This window comes from Pteropus medius, unplaced genomic scaffold (assembly GCF_902729225.1).
Source record: "Pteropus medius unplaced genomic scaffold, Ma_sr-lr_union100, whole genome shotgun sequence".
NCBI lineage: Eukaryota > Metazoa > Chordata > Mammalia > Chiroptera > Pteropodidae > Pteropus > Pteropus medius.
Genome location: NW_024342644.1, coordinates 6,556,843 through 6,579,250, shown reverse-complemented (window position 1 = coordinate 6,579,250; position 22,408 = coordinate 6,556,843). Strand labels below are relative to the sequence as shown.

The 22,408-nt window shown below is 38.4% G+C and overlaps 1 protein-coding gene and 1 long non-coding RNA gene across 4 annotated transcripts in view; one reads left to right on the top strand and one right to left on the bottom strand.

Annotated features, from left to right (window-relative positions):
• SLC35F4 (solute carrier family 35 member F4) overlaps positions 1-22,408 on the bottom strand; it is a 167,432-nt gene that overhangs the window by 6,809 nt on the left and 138,215 nt on the right. For all 3 annotated transcript variants that reach the window (XR_005653662.1, XM_039866506.1, XM_039866508.1), the window contains exons 2-4: positions 18,253-18,438; positions 13,245-13,542; positions 8,334-8,553 (exon numbers count right to left, since the gene is read on the bottom strand). Coding sequence is in view for 2 of the 3 variants with exons in the window: in XM_039866506.1 (XP_039722440.1) it covers positions 8,334-8,553; positions 13,245-13,542; positions 18,253-18,438 (704 nt within the window). In the remaining variant the exon portion in view is untranslated. The remainder of the gene's footprint in view (positions 1-8,333; positions 8,554-13,244; positions 13,543-18,252; positions 18,439-22,408) is intronic.
• Positions 2,831-4,962, top strand: LOC120605594 (uncharacterized). The gene is made up of 3 exons (XR_005653663.1): positions 2,831-3,036; positions 3,116-3,289; positions 3,628-4,962. It is a non-coding gene; the product is annotated as an uncharacterized LOC120605594 (long non-coding RNA).

Below are 22,408 nucleotides of genomic sequence, written 5' to 3'. Positions count from 1 at the left end.
TGCAAAGAAATAAAAATAATGATGCCTCCATATCCCTGAATGAGCCATTGAAGACTTCCTGAAAGTTACTAAATGCTTCCTCAAACCCAGTTACCTCCTGTACATCACTGTTCAATTGTAGGAATGATCAGTGTTAACAAGAAATCAGAATGCTCATGGGACAACCAGGTAGAGAATATAAAAGCTGCTCACGTTCTAATTTAATTTTTTAGCTCAACTTCCTAGGGATTTATACCCGTATTGGTGAAGTAAATTTAATAGTAAGTCTCTTGTAAGCATTTTCATCTATACTGTATTCTTTTTTCTTCAAATAATTTAGCATATATTTTAATCAGCCCCTTGGATCAGTGCATGATTCTGAAGAACTCCACGTAGCCAAGACTTGATTAAGGAGACGTAATAGTGATACAGCTAAGAGGCAAAATTTAGGCCAACAGAGGGAAAAGTGAGTGATGTCTTATAAAGAGCAAGCTTGTGCTGTTACCTGAAATGTCAAATGGAGGCCAGTTTTTCCTTTTGTTTATAGGCAAATTAAACCACAGAAAGATAATTTTATTTTAGTATTCTAGAGCAGTAACTGCATAAAGTGAAATGTTCACAATTTGGTTGAAATCGTAATAGTTTACTATAAATTGATATGATGCTTGATATATTCAAAACAGGAGTTTGCTCCCTTAGTGAAATGCTGGTTTGCAGCTGTTTCTTTCATTGTCTTGAACTGGTTCTACTTGGAAAACCTTTCAAAGCTATAGGACACAGTAAAATAACAACCCTGGAATAGGAAACAATGTGTCATTTTCTTGTGAAATAATCTCCCTGACTTTAAAATCAGGACACAATTTTGTGAGAAATTTAAACATGTGGTAATTAATTTTAAGATCAGTTCTGAGTATTCCTAGGTAAATCAATTCTTCTGTAGATAGCTTTTTCACATATAATTGTGTGTGTGTTTAGGGGAGCTTTTAAACATTATTTTAGTGAATTATTTATTACAACAAATGTAGATCTTTAACATGTAACTGTAGACTTGCCCAAGACCAATGCAAAGTATGATAGTGATGACATATAATTTAGATGCTGCTACAGCAGTTCTTTTGTTAATGACCACCAAAAGCAAGTGCACAGTTGGATTCTGAGCCAGCTCCACACTAAAGCGTCCTTTATGAAAAACAGCAGGAGTACTTGAGAACAGACGCCGACATGTCAGCAGTGAAAAACTGTCTTCATAAAGTGTTATCCTGGAGGCTGCTTGATGGGAGGCGTTTCTCTTGCTGAGTAAATATCGTATTCTCTGAAACTGCCAGGAGTGTGTTTCTAGTTAGACTGTGCCTCAAACTACAGGGAATAGAATTTAATACACACACCATGAAGTGTCAAGGAAATTTTCCAAACGAGAAGTAATAGACTCATAAATAAACATGGTGAGGGGGTTATCTAGACCCGGAAATTCTGGGAGGGCTATCATTTTCTTTGATTTGGGGATTTATAGCACAGCCAGGGATTTGCAACAATTCTTTGAGCCGTCTGGTTTCAGAGAATGAAAAGGCACAACAGACATGGGCATTTTCTGATGCTTTTTGTGTTTAAATAATGTCTATGGGTTAAAATATTCAGGTGCACAAGTAGATTTCCCTCATAAGACTAAATTTGTGGGATAATAAATTTGAATTAATATTTGTTTTCTTTTGGCCAAGCATCAGTTGCATTTTTCCAGGTCAAATAAACAAGACAGGGTTAATAGAACACAGTGCTAATCCTAATGAATTTTAACGTGACATGCTGTTTCATATTTAAAATTATTAAAAGTATTTAATAATGTATAATTCTGAATTTAGGGAATTATGAAAACAAACCAAAAATTAAAAAAAAACAAAAAACAAAATCACTGTCTGGAAAGTAATGAATAATTAATACTATTATTCCCAGGATCTGATCCCTGCTGAAAACTCTTCTTTTCCTGAGTCAGCCATTAGTAAAAATATATACACGTAATATTTCTCTCATAAGTTTTCTCATGATAAGAATTAGATATGAACAAAGATTACATTATTTTATAACAATTCAAAGTTATTACCATGGCGAGTCTCTTTAAAATCTCCATTACATTTTAGAATCAAGTGCTTGTGAAAATATTAGCTTAGACCACTTAAATTGACATATCAATTACAGCAGTGTCTCTTTCAATTGCTTTCATGGAGAGAAGCATTTTTCACTTCAGGGGGTCAGACAACATTGTTAGTTAAGTTCTCAAAGCATGAAAATCTGAATATTTGAGATGTTGGAAAAATATTTTTCTCTGTGGTATGAACAGTAATTTATAGGTTAATAATTTAGGTTATATAGGTTTCCTGTGGGGAAAGATAAGTTAAATTATTTTCCACATTTTTATTTAAATTTCACAAGTATCTGATAAAATAAATTCTCTATGGCTATGTTTTAAGAAATTTTAATAAGTTTTTAATCTACACTGTTGGAACTAAGGGAAGAGATCTCAGTTAACCTAGAAAATGCAGGAAAATGTTGGGCGGAAGCCCCCTTGGAGTGGTTGTTTAGATGGTCTCAAAGTGGCACTGCTTGGCACCTTGGTTAACTGCAGAGTAAATACTCTTCAAATTTCCAGAGAACAAACAACCCAAGCACAGATCTGAGTCACATGCATTTTCAGAATTAATCAGTCATTAAGGAAGGATTAATATAGTCTGCTCTTCTCAATAGAAACACAAAACAACTCTTCTCAGGCTCAGGACACAGGAAATGTGCCTGCAGGAAGCCAGTGCCTTAAAATATTGTGTCAGAAGAGCTCATATGTACACATCCACGTGATGAAACCACAAAAATGCCTCTGAGCACATTAGCCTCCCATGAGGAACTCCTGTGCTGAAAATGCACTATCTCATAGTGCCACCTGCTTCGCTTTGGAAAAACGCGGCTCTCCTCATGACCTATTCCAGTTCCAGTCCCGTAACCAACAAGAGGTGTCTGATTAAGACAGAAAACCCACCACTACCATTACCTGAATCTGTTTTGGGTGAGAAGGTAGGTAACTTCAGTGACCATAAAACTGACAATGCCTCAATTTTTAACGTTCTAAATCTCTTTGTCCTCTCACATCAAGGTAAACCCGTTATCCCAGCATGCAGTTTGAGCGACATCACCTTTGGCGACAGCTACCTTCCTCTACAAACTCAGCCCCCTCTGAAAGCCTCTGCAGCAACTTCCTGGGACAATCGTAGGGATCACGAGACTGTTTGAGTCAATTCCTAAAGCCCAACCAAAGAGAACCACAAACGTAAACATTTGGTGGCCTCACTGTGCTATATACTTCCTGTGGCCCTGAGTGGAAAGCTAGGCTTCTTTTACCTCTCGAAGGCTTAGTTTATACAGATTAAGGCTAGAGAAGCATCCGGCTTTTGACCATTTTTGTTTTCTTGTATCTTCATTTCCCACCCCACCCCCCAAAAACCACAAGGGTCTGGCCCTTTTCTGGCTTTCCATGAGGGTTTCCCATTGACAAAGTAGCTCTTCTAGGGTTCAGGATATTGAGACGAACCTTTAGTTGCTTCTCTTTTTATTTGTAATCCTAATATCTTTCTTTAATTTGCCTTGTGGTTAACTCTGTTTCTGAAGGTGGATGGAAAGTGGAGGAGCTACATGGCTCACAGTGAACCCTGGAATCCCAAGCTTACAGCAGCCTCGAAAGTGGAGGGCCTCAAAGCTACACTGCCAGCAGGGCCGTACTCATGTTCAAGACTAAACGTCAGCAGCTGAGGGTGGGACACACATTAATGGCTTGGCAAATGAGACCTGCACTGATGATTATCTTTATTCTTTCTGAGTATATTTACAGAGTCTATTTTCAAAGAGCCAGGCTATACAGAATTCTTACGTTTTTCCACATGTTACATGAAAGATCCCATGAAGAAGAACCACACGTTTTCCTCAGATCCAATGAAATTGGGCAGAAGTGGAAATGAGAAAAATGAAAGAGGCGGCTAGTCAGTCTATAGCTGTCCGGATATCATGTATGTGTGAGGGGGAGGATGGCGGGTCCTTAAGACAGGTCAAACCCAAAGGATGCAGAGCCTCAAACCAAGATTTCCACCTCCCCATCCCCTGCCACACATACATATCTATTTTTATGAATAAAATCCAACTGAAAATAATCTCAAGGGGAGACCAAGATGGAAAAGAGGAAAAAAAATGCTAAAATGAAAGACCGAAGAGTGTGTATGTGTGTAAGGATAGAGTAGACCTATTGACTGAGCCTTGTTGAAGGGGTTACGGATTCCTTGGGAGCATAAAATCAGAGCCATTACAACTCAGCTTTCTCCTCCAGCCCCATATTCCTAAGTTATCCTCCTGCCAAGAGGGATATGAAAGGGACCAGTCCCACTACACATCCTCTACTGCCTCTTCTAGGAACCATTAAGGTTCTGGATAGAAGATTCTGCACCCATCTGAATGAACAGTTACTGTGTAAATGTCAACTGAAGGCAAGATGGAAACAAAAAATTGTCTTGACTCATATCTAAATGTGTAATATTGGCACAAATCGGTAGCTGCTCAGCTCCAGTGTCCTGATTTACAGTGCTCTGGAGCCCAATTTGAGTTCAGAGAAGTACAGTTTAAGCAATGAAAGATTCACTTTAACTGGAATACTACAGTCAGTTCTTGGTGGATGTAGGAAAATCTCCAATAGAGCCACAGTGTGGGAAGTAAACTGCACAGGGACACAATTATAGCTGAAGGGACATTGCTTCATCTCCTAAATCTGCTGAAAGAAAAATTTCAATTAATAATATAGAAAAACAAGGGAGGGAGAAGATCTTAAAGAAAAGGTTTTAACTTGCTAGTCTGACATTTACTTTGCATTGGAGTAAAATAGATACCAGTGACAGAAAAGAAAACCCCCAGCCAGTAGCTCATTTTCTTTGAGAAAAACTTTTTTTTTTTTATTAAGGCAGTTTCTCTGCTTTTCATGAATTTTAAGAACTCTAGCTACATGACATGAGATCATGGAGATGAGAAAATACCCATCTTCAAAGCTACAAGAACTGGATTCTAACCAATATTTTTGTGATTAAAAAAATGATTTTACAGAAGTTTACTAATTTCCATGGGATAATCATATATCAGCTGCAAACAACCACTCATTAAAGAGTTTTCTAACACATCAAAGTTTACCAGCAAATTGGTTGAAATGATTTCATAATGGAAAACTAAATGTACAACAGATTATCTTTCCACCTGTAATTCGATCAACACTCCAAGTAAATGAAATAAGTTATTTATAATACAAAATTAGTTTTTATGGAAGCATTGCTAATTCTGGTGAACCTGAGCTCCAGATAAATTCATATTTACTGATATTATAATGTAAAGCATCCTTCCTTCTGTCCATGTGTTATGTTGACATGAAAAATAGAACTAGGAAAGGCCATATATTTATCTTAAATGTAATTATTCTTGAGGTAAAGCATATGAGAATTAAATTCAAAAAAGATCTGTTTCTAAACTACTGAAGCCTTAGAATGAGTCAGAAATATTAATTTTAATCCAATGACTGAAAGCAACCTTTTAACTATTTTTTTAAAGAGTAGTCCAAATGGAGCAGCATTTACAGGCTGTTCTTTAGAGTATTTATGGATGTAGCCAATAAAAGCTCCATTTATGTTGTCGGTATTCTGTTTGCCTTCCTTTAATTTCTCAAATGACCTAATTATACATGTTCTCAATATGTCTCAGGAGGGAAATTGCTGATACTGTCAAAAGGCAAAATGCTGAGTACGTTTTGGGGCTTCTTATATTCCATGGCCCGATTACGGGCATCATTAAAATTACACCTTGACCTTCTTCTGTAACATGGCATTAAACACTACCTAAGGTTTTACAGTGAGAAGTGAAGCACTTCCTGTCATTTAAAAAGAAAAGTATCTGACTTCTACCAGCATGCTTCAAATCAATACTTACCATTTGCCATCTACGATGTCTTCCTTTTTTTATGTAACACTTATTGGCTACTTAACATTTTTCCTATCAGGTCTTATAGATGTATTCATTTCCTGAGGATACTATGACAAATTACCACAAACTTGGTAACTAAAAACAAAAGACATTTACTATCTCACAGTTCTGGAGGCCAGAAGTTTAAATTCAGCATCTCTAGGAGAGAATACATTCCTTGCTTCTAACGGGTTCTGGTGACTGCCCCAGTTTTCCTGGCCACAACACTCCTATCTCTGTCTCTGTGGTCACATTGCCTCCTCCTCTTCTGTGTGGCTCTCCTGTGTGTGCCTCTTATAAGGGTACTTGTTATTGGATTTAGGGGCCACTCAGATAATCCAGGATGATCTTTTCTTTGCAAGATCCTTAAATTATATCTGCAAAGACCATTTTTCCAAATAAGGTCACATCCACATGTTCTAGGGATTAGGACATGGACACCTTATTGGGAGGACCATTCAATCCTCTACAGATGCCAATTTTAAAATGACAATGGTTTGGAGCCTCTAGACAGATTTCCTAAATCCGTGCTTTAAATATAAGTTACATAGTTGAGTTTTTTTCTTAAAAGACCTAAGTAAACATTGAACCTCTTTTGATACAACCTTTTGCGTCAGTAAGTTCCATAGTTAAATGCATTCATTCACTGTAATGCAATTGATTGTCTCACTGGTAAATCTTATAGTGAGTGTATGTATGTATGTATGTATGTATGTATGTATGTATGTATGTATTTATTTATTTGATATTCAGATGCTACTGAAAGAGCAGAAAAGCCTTACATCTCCTCTTTCCCCCTCTTCTGACAAGGCCCTCCAAGTTCTCATGGATCATCCATGGTGGTGGTAAATAGAAAAGAGAAAGGTCTCATTAGCATGAGTTCATTCAAGATATCCTTAAATATCTATTGAGTCCCTACTTTTTTTCCTGAATTATTCTAGGTGTTAGAGATAGACGCAGAGATGGCTTTATGGACATATGACCTGTGCAGATGCAAAGGCCCCATGATTAAAAGGGTCTCATCCCTGGTTTAATGTTCTGCTGTTACCATCTAGAAATTATTAATATTTTTTTTTAACAAGGGACCTTGCGTTTTCATTTTTCACTAGTCCTCACAAATTATGTAGTTTAAATTAAGGTCCCTGCTATCAAGGATTTGTCAGGGTACCTGGTGATGGACAAACAGTGCTCCACATGTAAAAACATGATGCTAAGCTTTGGGTGTCAAATCTAAGATTAGCTAGTGGAGAGAGTGATACCACATCTGAGTATATTCTAATGGCATCATAAACTGATTCAGAGTTTCTCATCTTATCTATTATCATAGTTTTCTACTTTATGTTCATGTCAAGCTTTAGTCTTAAACTCAAGCAGCATCACCCAAGATGCAACTATTTAAAAAAAGTTTTCAGGGTTAATGGCTATCATAAACTCTCTATCAAATATAGACAATTATCTCAGCATTTAGGGCAGAAAGAACTCTGGACTCATTGCATCAAGAGCAGTATTTTGATAGCAAAATATGTTGCAAATCCAATCTTAGATATCTCTTTCAGAGAACAATAATTATGTGATGCTATCTTCTGAGAAAAGTCTATTCATTTAGACCTCTTTCTGAAGAATTAGTTTCTCAATTTTTTCATCATGGTGACATACTAGATTATATAAATGTGATCTGGCTCCTTAAATTTGCATGGTTTTCAGTCAATCAAACATAGAACAAGCATATAGTTTTTTAAAACTCCATGTTATTTCTGAAAGGAATAAACTCAGAACTGAAGTGATTAGTGGCAGTTTAATGCAGTTCAGTTAATTTGTACTCAAAAGTAGCTGTTGCTTTTAGTTCCATTCCCAGATTAGTCAGATAGACATACAGCCACTTTAAACAACATCGTGCCATTAACAGTGACTTTAATTACTGTTTGGTAATCTTATCTACTTATACCAGTATTAATGAAATCATCTGTCGTGGGGGAAACATGAGGAAGTTGATTGAAAAAACGCAAATCATCATCTTTACTGTGGCTAATTTTCTCAGGCCCTTCTTTACTGAGGACAGAAGTTGATCACACCGTTAATTCTAAATAAAAGAGCTTATTTTCTCTGTCTTAGTGCCTCTTGTTGAAATCAGCTGATTGCCCAATGAAAATCTCTTTATTCTTTAATGATGTTGTAACTGCCTAAGCATCCTAATGAATATTCAAATTCCAATCTGTACTTGGAACCAGTGGGAAAGTTTTACAGAAACTTCATGAAACAAAGCAGCTCTCGTGATGCCAAGGAGTTATGACTAAGGGAGGCCTCACGCATTGAATCAAGTGTGCTATTACCCTCACTCCCATGAACCTGTCCTTCAGCACAATCCATGACAGCAAGAAGACAAAGGCTTTGTTACAACAGAACAGGGCAGAGACATCCGTGGCTGTCAGCTTCTTTAAAGCCAATAAATACAGGTAGTTCGTCAAAGTCCATAGAATAGAAAAGGGAGCAGTTCTTTTGAGAAAGAGTTTCAATGTCAGACCATCTTCCCCAAAAATCCGACTGCATTCCCTAGAAAAGAAAAAGAGGTTAATAGTCAGGTATTATTTGCGTCACATCTTGTGTTTCCTAACTCCTGACAGCTATTATCAGGCAAGAGCACAAACACCGAAGACTTGTCATTCATCTGTGGAACATACTAAACCCAGTCCTGCCACCTACAGACCACAAAGGGCTCCACGGAGGTGCAAAGGGTTCCATGGCAAAGAGCCTGCATCTCCCCAGGGACAGAGCGAGGCCTCTCCTATCCAGTTATGTTCTCGAGATAACAGGGGCAGCCATTCTGCCCTTGCTGAACATTCTCAGAGAAGCCTGGAGAAATACAGAATGAGTGGTTGCTGGAATTACTAGCTATTAAAGAGAGAGAAGATTCTTTCCCAATGGGCAAATGCAGCAGGATCAAGATGGCTGCTACCATGTGATCTGGCCGTAGACAACTTGCAGCCTCACATATCATGTGAAGCCTCACACAGCTTGAGATGTTACTATTCTTGACACTATGTCTCTTTTTAATATATCTGCCCAAATGACTAATTTTTTCCCCCTCTGGCATTTTAAAGCAGAAAAACAAAACAAAACAAAACAACAACAAAAAAACAAAGAAACCTTTTGTAATAACCCCAAAATAGTAAAAAATATAAATTTGTCATATACAAATATTGGGCTGTTTGGAGGAATTATTTTAATTCATTTGTAAAAATAGTCACTTCAGTTAAATCTTTGATTTGTTTGATTTCTGACTAAATTGGTTATTTAGCCCAAGGGGACATTTTAATCAAAATGTTCAATTTAATGATACAGGTAGGCAATAATAGAAGTGATAGAGTAAGTGCTTATTTGACTATAGACTGAAAACAGGCTTGCCACTGGAAGAATTTAGCTTGATTTTTTTCACTCAGTTCACAAATATCCAGCCACTTATTGGGCAACTATGATGTGCCAAGCATTGTATTTTTGAGATTGGCATAAAAATCTTGTTCAAAGCAACAAGTTACTAATATTTACGTGTTTACAATGAAATCTATTTGCATGGGTCTAGATTGTACTAGTGCTGGTTTCTCTCCCAGCTTTTTTCAGAAGAGAAATAATTGTGCCTCAAAGCATTGCAAACCAAGGTAATCTCTAGCCAATGTTTGCCTCACATGGGTGAAGCACTTTCTCCACAGAAGGGCCACATAGAGGGAAGGGGTGACATAGTGGTGAGGCTCTAAGCCCAGTTGTATGGCCTTCAGTATCAAGTCTCACAGTAAATGTGGCTGCCAAGCAGCCCGGAATGCTGGGAATTGCAGGTGATTCCAGTGATTTCGGGATGGTTAAAAATGCAGTGTTCACACATAGAAACTTATGTAGCGGTTTACTTTTTGGTGGAAGGCAACCAAAAAGAAGGATTTTTCATAAAATTAAAATGTGATTTCCCAAAGGTAAATTTTAACTTGAAAAAGACAGAACTTTAGAGAAAGGATTAAATAACCTAAAAGCAAAAGCTTTGTAAAGGAAGCAGAAATAAATGATGTGTGCTTACACACACAGGGAAATCATGGGTGCTCACACAGACAGGGAAATAGGTGGCCTCTCTCAATCCTACACTCATGGAGATATTTGGAATCAGAGCCACACATAAAACAAGCAGCCGTTTTCAGATACATCCTGGGCACAAGTTTCATATCCTGTACTTACAAAGGAATCTGCTCCATGAGAGTCTGTCAGGGAGAGCCAGAGTTTAGAGTTGTGGGTTTATCCTGACATCTACAACTACTAAATGCCTTTTAAAATACACATTTATGAAAGACCACAACAAACTCATTTCTCATTAAAGAATTTCTTTTCTTATTCTGGGTCCTAGCCAGTGATCCTTCTTCCTTCTCTGAGTCCACCATCATGCTGGGTTGAGTGTTCTCACACAGAGAGGGTTCTCATGCATGCAAGCAAGCGCATGTCCTGAAGAGGAGTGGAGGCATACGGACAGGGAGAGCCTCCCAGGCAGAGTGCTGCTGAGAGAGAGCATCTCAGAACTTCCCATAGAGACTGTTCTTTTCACCTGGCCCACCCTGTACTCCAGGTACTGGATACCTCATTACTCCACTCTTTTTCCTGTCTCGCACTGCCAACCTTCTCTCTATTTATCACTGCTGTTACAGGAATTAAAAATGCTCTCCATTCAAACACCAGGTCACATGAGTAGAACCCTATGCTATTTAAACATTAAAGTGCTAAGAAATGCAAATTTTCAAAAAAGAATAGATTTCTATGGAGAAGCAAATCACAGTGGCTCTCGGGATGATGAGATCAAACTTTCTAGACAAGAGTCATTGATTGACAGGTGGCAAAAATTTGGAATGAAGCTTAGAAGTTGGGGGACACTAATAATTTAATTATGGTCATCATCATTGTAGCAGCTACTAGTTATTGAACTATTTCTGGATGTCAGATGGCATCTTAAGCACATTTCATAGGTATCTGACATAGACCAATATAACTTTGACTCTAGTTTCATGCTTTCTAGAGACTTTTTTCCTTAAGAAAAAAACCCTATTCAAACTATATATAGTTTTATATATATATATTTCTTCTTGTTTTAAATTCACCCGAGGCAATTGAATTCTCTTGATAGTATATAAATAGAATGATCAAAATTATCAAAAACTACTTCCAAATGGACAATTGTTCTCATTTAGATTTGATATTTTAATAAAAATTCTTTTGATGTTAGTGATAAGGGAAAAACTAAAAATGCTTTCACATCGTTTAAGAGAAAAGGAGAAACTAGGCAGAGGGTCTGGCACTATGGGACAAATTCTGTTTCTAATCTTACACGCTAACTCTGTTTTCCCCTTGCCGTGCCCTGAGAGCTTTGGGGAGTGACTTCTTGGCAGATGGTGTTAATGAATCTACAGGGGGAAAAAAAGATCAAGGATCTCAGAATTTCCTGGCAGTGTTTGCTTCTCATGTGAAGGAGCGCCTGGAAAATATTCCCTTCAAAGACAATGTTTCCTGCTTGACAATAATTTGGTTTTAGAAATGATTCTCTTCACTCCACCCAAACTAACAGGTGGTGCTGTCATGTCAAATCACAGATTTCGCTAAATTCAGAGTTAGTCCATCATGAGAGATGTGGTAAAGATGAAGCTTTTTCCCAAAATATTTTTGTCAGCAGCAGCCTCTTGTAAATGTGTTTTCTTAAACAAAACCGTCTTGGCTGGCTCCGAGGCACTACTTCCCATAGTAAACTCCTGTGGTTTGTATCAGCGTGTGTTATCTAGGCTGTAAGAGCCTTCCAGCAGAACGCACCCGCCACGGGTAAATGCAGGCATTTCAAAGAGGGAGGATTTTAGTCTGATAATCATGTTCCCTGCAATCATTTATTAAATATTGCTATTACAAAAGACCTTATGCCCAAGATCATGTCTATTTCTATGAGAATCAAATACAAAGAATCTTTCACAATCACGAACAGGTAGAAGGCTTCTTTCTTTCCTCCAAACTAGAAAATATTTATTATTTTTAAATTTCTTTTTTTTAATTAAAATTGAATTTTCATGAACACACGGGGAAAATCAGCCCACAGTGTGATTTTAATATTCCCAGGCCCTTCCAAGCTGATGATAGAAAATAGAAATTGAAGATTCACCCTTCATAGTTTATTAAGTTTTTAAGAATAGTCTTATAATGCACCAATTGTAATAGTCATTCTTTCTTTTCCTTAGGAACAGGAGAAAGAAAGAAAGGTTATTTTGGCTCTTGCAAGACAAATGTATTGTCATTTGGCTGAGAAGCAATAAGCGAGTGTGGACAACTATCACTCTCCCATGCCATCCACTGAGGTCCTGACTACTATGTTTTCTTGGTGATCAGAGTGACTGTCTTGGAAGTGATTCCTTAGCTCTGGGCTTTTCTTTTCCAAAAAACTGTCTATTAGCAAAGGTACTTTGATTCAATGCTGCTTTTACCTTCCTTGAGTGCTATGCAGGGCTGGATGACATCGGCCTTGCCAGCTTCCAGAGCTCTTGAAGATGGGGCTGCGGAAGCCAGGTTTAGCACAGAGCAACCACTAGAACCATGGTACTACCAGGTTCCTGGCTGGCAAACCAACAGGCAAATCTCCGTGTGCTCCTAGGCAACAAAGAATGGCATCTTTCAAATTATTCCAGGGCCAAACTTCCCTTTGCATGAAATCAGGTCATTAAATCTACTTAGGGACCACAGTGTCCAGAACATTAAGTAGATGTTTTTGTAACAATTAATTTTATTAATACAGTTTTTTTTTTCCCTTGGCTTGAGACACTGGGTGTTCTTTTAAAACATGACTTTCAGAAATAAATAGATCTGGATTGAAATCTGGGTTCCATTATTTATAAGCGTGTGACCTCGGGCAAGTCATTTAACCTTTCTAAACTTGTTTCCACTTGTGTTAAAATGAGGATAATAACACCCCTGTAGAAGGTGGATATTACCACCAATGCTGAGTAAATAAAGTAAGATATACAAAAACACCAGCACAGTGCCTGGCACGCTGTAAACCCTCAGTGATTTTTAGGGGGAATGATTCTGTGTCCTAGTGTTCATGCGTTCATTACCAACCCTAGATCCTGTCTCTCCACACTCTCCCAGTCAACTCGGCTGGTGTTCCAAAGAGATGAGATCATGCATATTTGCATGGAATTATTTTAAAACATCTCCTATTGGTCATTTAACATAAAACATACCTGAATTTTTTCATTGGAGATTGCTTTTCTTGAGCTGTGGCCAGATGACCAGAATAATAGACTGGGAAAAACATAATGTTCCAGTTTGTCGAAAACCAAGTCATGAAAAATGGACAGTAGAAGTTCTTATAAGTAATTTTTACAATCTGTGTGGTTCCGACCCAAGACGATGACACTGATAAGATGATCAAGAGTCCCCAAACAGCCTTCAGAACCATAGATGTGCAGGACAGGCAGCGAGCCTTGATTCTGTTTTCTTGGCTGCTGTTCTCAGGATGCGTCTGTGTTCCATCATCCCCTGAAAACAGGAAAGAAATACAAGGAATCAAGTTATAAAACAACAATCAAAGAGGCAGACAGCAGAATCACCAGTGGTTCTTTTCTATCTTCTATTGAAGAGACTGATAACTCTGGCTCATTATCTCTGCAGAATCGCTGCTCTGTAAGGTATGGTAGTATCTGGACCTCCAACCAAGCTATGATGATGTTCATGAACTTGGCGGATGCTGTGCTGTTCTCCAGTATACTTTAGCCACTTCTTTGTAAGAGCATTACACATTTCAGCCCCAAAGACTTTGGCCTTGGCCACATGACCGGCTTTGTCTAATCAAATGTGAGCAGATGTGAGTATGCCACTTTCCAGCAGAGATTGAAGAGGCACCACAAGGTCTCACCAGCTCTCTTTCTCTACCTTTGTCACTAGAATGGAAATTCTCAAATGAGAACTGCTCTTTCAGTCTATGCAGAAGAATGAGCAGAACCCAACCAAAGCAGCCTTGTATCTGCTGACATGAAAAGTGAGAAACAAGTACTTGTTGTTCTATTCCACTGATTTTTTCAACTGCAGCAAAGATGACTTTTAAATTGAAAGCAATATGTCCCAAGAACAGAGCAGTCCTGACTACGCAAAGTCATTTCCCACCTCAGGACAAATTACCATTTAATGTAGTTCTGGGAGCACAATGAGTTCTACTTTGTATTTTTACATTTACTAAAAATATTAGTAGCATTTTTTTTCATACTAAAATAGTCAAAGCTCTCTAAAAATGACAATCATAAAGGCCTTCTCTCCTGGTAGAAAAACAAGTTCAACACACCAAATTTATGTACCTGTCAAGAAGTTAAACGGGAGCAGAGGACACCCTGAGTTCCTGTGCTCCCCGAGATCTCAGGTGGTAGAATCTTGGCGGAAGAGAGGCAGAATTGTCTGCAAGATTCTCTTCTGTGTCTTCAGGCATCTTCCTTAAGCACAAGGTTTATCTTGGGGTGAGGGGTGGGTGGTGAAGAAAGTGGTGCCATCAGCCGATTGCAAGTGGTAGTAGATGGGTTTCTTACTTTACCTCTCCAGAACCTGCTGGCTCTCCCGCTGAATGTGTTCCTCCTGCTTAATGAGCCAGGCGTGACTGCCCCACTGAGGTAAAAACTTTTCCCCAGCTAAGATTTTCTGATAATTATTCGGGAAAGTGAATTCTTCATTGGGGAATATGAACCAAGTAAGGATGAACACAGCAATTACTATATAACTTCCAAAGTTTACAAACAGTGCTGAATTCTCAGGGCCTAGGCCTCCAGAAGATGAAGACTGGTATTCTTCTATTCATTCATTCAACCAAATCATGTGGTGACTACCAGGAGCTAGGTAGCTAGTTGGGTTCCAGGGGTTCAAAGATGAAAGACATGAGTTCATGGCCTAGTAGAAAGTCAGAAAACACATCCAATACAGTGTGATAAGAGCTGCCTAGGGCAGATACAAGGCCATATAGAGGCAGAAGAGAAGCACTTGTTAAGGGGTGGGATGGGAAATAATCAGGGGGAAAATCCATGATGCATGACATTGAGATGAGTCTGGAAGTATGGGTTGGCCAGCTCCCCTGCCTGTGTACAGGCAATACCTGCTCTTGAAAACAGTTCTGCAAATTCCCTCTATGATCATGTGGTTTATGCAGAGAGTAGAGGGGAAAAACCTAAAATGAATAAGAGAGTAGAATAAGAGACTCTCATTTTGGGAGCTTAGGAAAAGAACAGGAGCCTACCCAATTAAGTATTATTCCCATTTTATAGGTGAAAAAACTGAGACTTGCTTTAGGGTTGCCTAAGGTTGAACGCAAATCAGTATGACCTCAGGGTCCAAGCCCTTTATTCTGAATACTCATTGTGTCTAGGATTCAGATTTGAGTGCTCTGTTCAATCACTGGAAGTTTCAGAAATGGTTTGAAGAAAAAGTTCCATTTCCTGGTGGGAATAGCAGTCTTTCATGAGTTTAAGAGAAGTGACACTTCAGAGAAAGGTGTACTCTACTTCGCTTCGGATCACATTATTCTTGGGGACTATCTCATAAAGAAGAAATGATTCTACAAAGATTCTAAGTATCCCTTTGTGCTGATATCTGCCTTCACTGTCACCTTCTTTGCAGATTGCTTCTGTGCTACCATCACACCATGGTAGTACTTTTGGTGACATCAATAGTCACCTAAATCCTCCCATAGCATCAGCCCATTCTTCTTTTGCTAACTAGATTTAATCGTTGCCAATTCTTTAATTTTACCATCTATAGATACCACAGAGAGATTAGGTCTCCAGAGCTCTTTTATTTTTCTATTTTAAACATGACTTTTACAGTATTGCTTAGGTTTATAGTTTTGTGTACATTATTAAAATTAATTTACCAGGAATGGTATCCATTTCTATGAACTTTGATTGGAGTCATACAAATTGGTGGGAGAGGCTACTGGAATTTGGACCCATGCCTGTTAAGTCCTAGCCCTGCTGTGGTATAGCCCTGAGTACATGTTTAAGTCCCATCTTAGCTTCTTTATCTGTCAAACAGTGATAATAATTATCTCATAGGATTTGTTTTAAAAATCCTAGGTGAAGTACCATAACATTCATGAAAGCCGAGTGAGCTGCTTTTAAGAATATCCTCCTTTTCTCCTTTTTCTTTAGTGCCCTGGAACATCCAAGTGCCTTCTGAATCATCACAGAAAGAGTAAATTATGTCCCATGTGATCTTTAATGATATAGTCTTTGAAATCTGTAATCTCTATATGATAGATAGGGCAGGTCTTTATTAACCAGCTTATTTAATTAACTGAAACATTCTGTTCTGCAGATAACTGGGATAATAGGAATATTACTGCAACTTATTAAAGCCAATTAAAACTTTCTGAAGGTTTAAGATGTCATTTTCTTTAGTTTTTAAAAAGAATTTTAGCCTTGGGGTTCGTATCATTTAAAAATATTGTCAATTTTTGAAAAATATCTTTTCTCATATAAAAAAAACCTCTTCTCAAATTAGTAAGACCCTAGAAGAAGCTTTCACATCTCCTCTCTAGCTTTGTTTACCTCCATCTCTAACTGCATCCCCATCGTTGCCATTTCTCTCTCTTTTTTTTCTTACTGCTTGCTTTTTTGGATGGAGTATTTTGCCGTTTTTGCTGCTGTTATTGTCTTTAAGAATGCAAGAGATTTTAATATGTCTCTGGCCAAGCTGAGGAAACAAATCAGAGGAGAGATTGAAAATGCAGGTAGAAGAGAAGAAAGGAGGTGATCATGGATACAGGAGAAGGAGTTAACATCAGAAACGTTAGAAAACACACGACTCAAAGGTGGTCCCGCAATGATGGCAGTTGGCAAACAAAAGAACAGAGACATTTTGAGGAGGAGAAGAAACCATCTGTTAGCATACATTTCTTTTGTTCTTTGGGGGAAGGTAGAAGTGCGGTCACTTAATGAGAGGAAGGAAGTATGGACTGGGCGCTTGAGAGCATTCTCTGGGGAAGGTGATAAGATGTCCACCATCAAGAATTGGGCAGCAGGCGACTGGACCCAGCTGTCTTTAAAAATGACAGATTTAATGAGAAACTCATGGACATAGTTATGAAATTTATCTAGCAATTCCAGTAATCCAAGTAATGGAGTTGGTGAATGGTCAGGCAGATAAGAGGAAAGGATAAGATCTTGACTGATCAGGAAATGCTAATTAGGGAGGCAAGGAGAGTCCAGAAGGAGATGTGAAATTGGGAAAACTAGAAGAGCTCCAAGGACTGGCAGTCTGATAAGGACAAGAGCAGGATCTGTGACTTTCCTGGAATTTTTATTCTTCTCTGTATAGGCACAAGTGTGTTATTTCTGAACCTCAGGGCTGAGATAAAAGATGCTGGCTTTTGACTCTTTAAAGATGAGACAACCAGTTACCTTATAAATGCCATTAGATGTCATTGTTTAACCATGTGTTAAGCCCTTCAAAGATAGGTTTTGGTATTCAGTTTCCGAGCTATACTATATACCACCGATAGATTATACAAATACGCTTCTTGATTTATGATCGGTTTATATCCTGATAAACCCATTGTGAGTTGAAAATAGTGTAAGTCTAATATGCACTTAATATTACACTGTAGGCAGGGGTCCCCAACCTTTTTGGCACAAGGGACCGGTGCTCCTATGAGAATCTAATGCCTGATGATCTGAGGTGGAGCTGAGGTAGTGACGCTAGTGCTGGGGAGCGGCAACAAATACAGATGAAGCTTTGCTGCCTTGCTTGCCGTTCACCTCCTGCTGTGCGGCCCGGTTCCTAACAGCACCAGTCAACTGCCAGGCTGCCCCAGGGATTGGGGACTCCTGCAGAGCGCCTGTTGTTTACCCTTTTGATCGCAGGTCTGAATGGGAGCCATGGTGGCTGTCACAGTCCAGCATCACGGGAGAGTATCGTATAGCATATCACTTGCCCAGGAAAAGATCAAAATTTAAAGTATGGTTTCCACTGAATATGCATTGCTTTCACACCATTGTGAATCAAAAAATCCTAAGTCGGACCATCGTTAGTTGGGGACCATCTGTATCTATACATTTCCCTTCTTCCTTCTCCCTCCACTTGATAAATCTTCCTCACACCACTCCTAAGAGTTCATGTTCCATTTCTGTGTTCTGTACCAATGGTGAAATCTTTCATGGTCGGTTAGAAGGTTACCTGGACACACTGTTATTTAAGAGGAGGTCACCAGCATACCTGATCTGTTCTGTCTCTCGACTCTATGCCCACAAACTCCAGAGGATCCTCGGCTCTGAAGTTCAAGAATAGGAGCAGAAGAGTCTTCGGTGACAGAAAGAGGGGACAGCTGTCTACTGATGCCACTGTGTGAACTGGGGCAGTTGGCTCCTGGTTTACATCGAGTAACTGATGATCTGGAGGTACCTGGGAAGAGAGAGTTCACACCAGTTTGAGAACTTCCTGGAGGAAAAACTGGAAACAGATTTTAAATGCTTTTGCAGTAAAATATATGGCAGCCACAATCACAGTCCATATGGAACATCTGTTAAGCTCGTTTCTAATTATATAAAAGGGGCTCCTAAAAAGAAAATGCTATGTTGTCAACGTCTGTGTCTCTAAGATAAAAGGTCTTTTTAGATAAATCCAATAACTAGAAATGAACATTAGAATATGGTGTTTGTGTCGCTACATCTGTTCTGAATTAGAACTGTTAACACTGTCTAATAGTTTGCCTCAAGGACAGCAAAGTGTTATGTTATGCTCTCTTCCTCCCTTTTCTTCTCAACGTTGACTGTTGAATTCCTAACTGATAAAACTGCCAACGGTCTCCTATCAAATCCACTATGCACTTTCCATCAGATTGATCCCTAAAATTCAACTTCATTGTGTCTCCTCAGGCACCTCTGGCCTCTGTCCACAGTTATAGATGAAAACTCAGCCTTCAGGACCCTCCAAAGGCTAAGCCCCTTCCTATACCGATTACTCTTCCATGACCCCCAACCTGGGGTGGCTTCCCGGGCTACCAGTGCAGTCACACAGGATGCTGTGCTCAGAAGGATCCTCCCATCCCCCACCACCATACACATGTGGGGAATGATGAGATCTCAACGTGAGACTGCCAGTGTCTGTGGGGGCCTGCACTCACTCAGCAAATATCTCCATGTTCAAGGAAGCAGACATTAAATAGCAAATTTAAAAAAAAACACCATGACATGGAGAGAGGGAGAGAAAGAGGGAGACATGCATAAGAAAAAAACATTTTCTGCTTTTTGACCAAGGAGCCCTACATGTTCATTTTGTACTGGGGCCTCGGATTACATTGCCAGCCCTGCCCCAACCTGAATACTCCATTTCAATGAAGCTGGTTCTGTCTGTGTTCTGACACCTTATTCTCAGTGCTGATAGCTTTTAAGACTTTCATGGGCTATTCCTCTGCCTGGAACACTCTAAATGGATCCAAATCCTTGAACACTAAGATCAAGTCCTGATTAGTTCATTTGGTCTTTGCTATCAGATCATATGCATCTATACTTTCTTTGAACTTATATTGTCTCAGTTTATTTTGACAGCAGTCATGCACCAATAATTAATTTTCTTATGTGTGAAGACTTTGAGTCTTTGTCTACGTAAGCCCCCTTCCCGCCCCCCATGTTGGAGACTGTGTTGTTTTCTTTCTTCTCCTCCCTCCTCCCTCTCTCCTCCTCCCTCCCTCCTCTTCACCCCTTAAATAAACTTTTAAAGTTTGGAATTTTATATTTACAGGAAAGTTAAAAAAGATACTCCAGAGAGTTCCCATATACTCTTTATCCAGTTTCCTCTAATGTTAACATTTTATGTGCCCCTGGAGCATTTGTCAAAATTAGGAGATTAACATTGGCAATTACTATTCACCACATTTCATACTTCACTTGGATTTCACTAGCATTATCGCTAATGACCTTCTATTCCGGGATCCCATCCAGGATACCACGTTACCTTTAGTCATCATGTCTCCCTAGTCACCTATGGTCTATGACAGTGTTTCAGTCTTTCCTTGTTCCTCATGACCTTGACAGTTTTGAGAAGGGCTGTTGAAGTATTTTGTAGAATGTCCTCCAATTGGGATTTTTCAGATATTCTTTCTCATGGTTATATTGGGGTTATGCATTTTGGGGAAGAACACCACACAAGTCAAGTGTCCTTGTCACATGGTATCAGTTGTTATATGCTACCAATATAACTTATTACTGATGTTAACCTTAATCACCTGGCCAAAGTAGTGTTTGCCCAGTTTTCTTACTGTCTTTCTCTCCTTTCTATACACTGTTTTTTGGAAACAAGTCACTAAGTTCAGCACACACTCTGGGGTGAGAAATGGGGAGGTTAAACTTTACCTTCTGGAAGAAGAATGTCTACATATATTATTTGGAATTCTTTTGAAAAGAAGATTTGTCTCTTTTCTCCCTTTATTTATTCAATCATTTATTTACATCAATGCAAACTCATATTTATTTTATACTTTGGATTATGATCAAACCTTTTTTGTTTATTCCTTTGCTCAAATTATTTTGGCTTTCTACATTGGGAGATTGCCTTCTGAGTTCCTTTGACATATTCCATTCTTTTTAGCTCTTCCTTACTTTCTGACACTGCAGAATGCTCTGGGCTCATCTTTCATTTTCCCTAGAATCAGTCATCTTCCCGAGGTCCCTATTTCCTTTAATTGGAGAATAGTATTTAGAAACCAAGATCTGGTTGTGTATTTATTGTTATTGGAGTACACCTGAATGTAGGTTATCTCAATTATTAGAGCTAGGAAATATGTATATATATGTCAATCCATGCATTTACATATACCCATAATTATTCTTGTTACCTATATATCCTACACTTTTTACATTATCTCTAAGAACTAGGTAAAATGCTTTATACATACTGTGACCTCAGAATATACCTGTTGACTTTGATGAGGAGCAACTGGAACGGTTAGATGTAGAGTATCAGAATCAACCTGGACACTGAGGGACATCAGCTCCAAGATAGATATACTGTTCTGACCTCTCTCTGGCATGTTTGTATTTGTTCTTTCTTGAAATTATGAGTTCCTTTGGTTTCACTGATACAAGGTGGAGAACAGAGGCTGTCATTTCTCTGGGTCATGGAGGCTATGTCTTATGGTGGTGCTTCTAAGATGGTAAAAAGGAGGTAGAAACTGTCAAATGAAAAGCAAAATCTTGAAATAGCTATTACATCTTGGCTTTAATTTGGCTTTGAATACATCGTGTTATGTACTATGTGAGTTATCACTTGAAGCAATCAAATCACAACCTCAAGGAGAAGTGATGTCCAAAAAAAGAAAGTTTGAGTTTCTGAACCATCACCTCCAACAAGAACCTAGGAGAACAGCAGCATAACAGATACAAGTGTTAATTCCACAGTCTAGACCTCTTTGATAATGACAAAAATATATCTTTTTTTCTTTTCTTTCTTTTTCTTTTTTCTCAATCTTGAGAAAAAAATAAGTAGAGATATATAAAAATAGAGTTAGCTGTACTATCAGTAAGTGTCTCAAGTTGACTTAATTAAATTTATTATTTAATCTTGGATTTAAAAAAACAAAAAATGCACAGCTACACAAAAAGTCAACAGAAGCATTACATACTGATTATTATGCATAAATTAATGCTATGTTAATGTGGTGATCAAAGTGTCAAAAATACATAAGGTTATTATTTTACATATCCAAAATATTTACTAAAACTTTCACAACTATGTTTCCAATCGAATATTTCAAATTCAATGAAAAGCAGCTTTCTGAAAGTCAGTGAACCCTCATTTATTCATGCTCTTTAAGAAGGATTAACACTCAGATACTCTGAGTCATTATTAATTTATCTTTCAAGTATCAGATAATTTATTTTTACATGAGATGTGCCGTCTCATGTTTTCTTAAGTGAATACCAGGTTTCGTTTTATAATGATTTGGCAATTATAGGTGGAAAGGGAAAAGTCCAAAAATAAGTTGGATAGCAAGTTGAGATGGAGTCGAGATAAAATATTGGCCATAGTTATTAAAAAGTTGGTAAATCAAGTGTAGCTAGCAAGTGTTGAATTTGAAGCCAAACTAGTAATTTCTCTTACTTCCTCATTTTTATTGAAGAGTTATGCTCTGGCTTCTGTACCACCTTATGCAATATAGCTCAAAGCCCATTGCCTGCTGCCAGCTGCCTCAAACTGGTTGATTTGTGGAAAGACCGAAGAGCAGTTGAGTGGAGATATTTAAATCATTGTCCTAAAAAGGTGAACTTTAAACTTCAGAGCCAGGCCCAGGGAATATTCAGGGTTTGGGCCAGGGAACAGTCATTTTCAATCCTGTAAATGAGGACACTGCCCCATGCTATATGGTCTTGTGCCA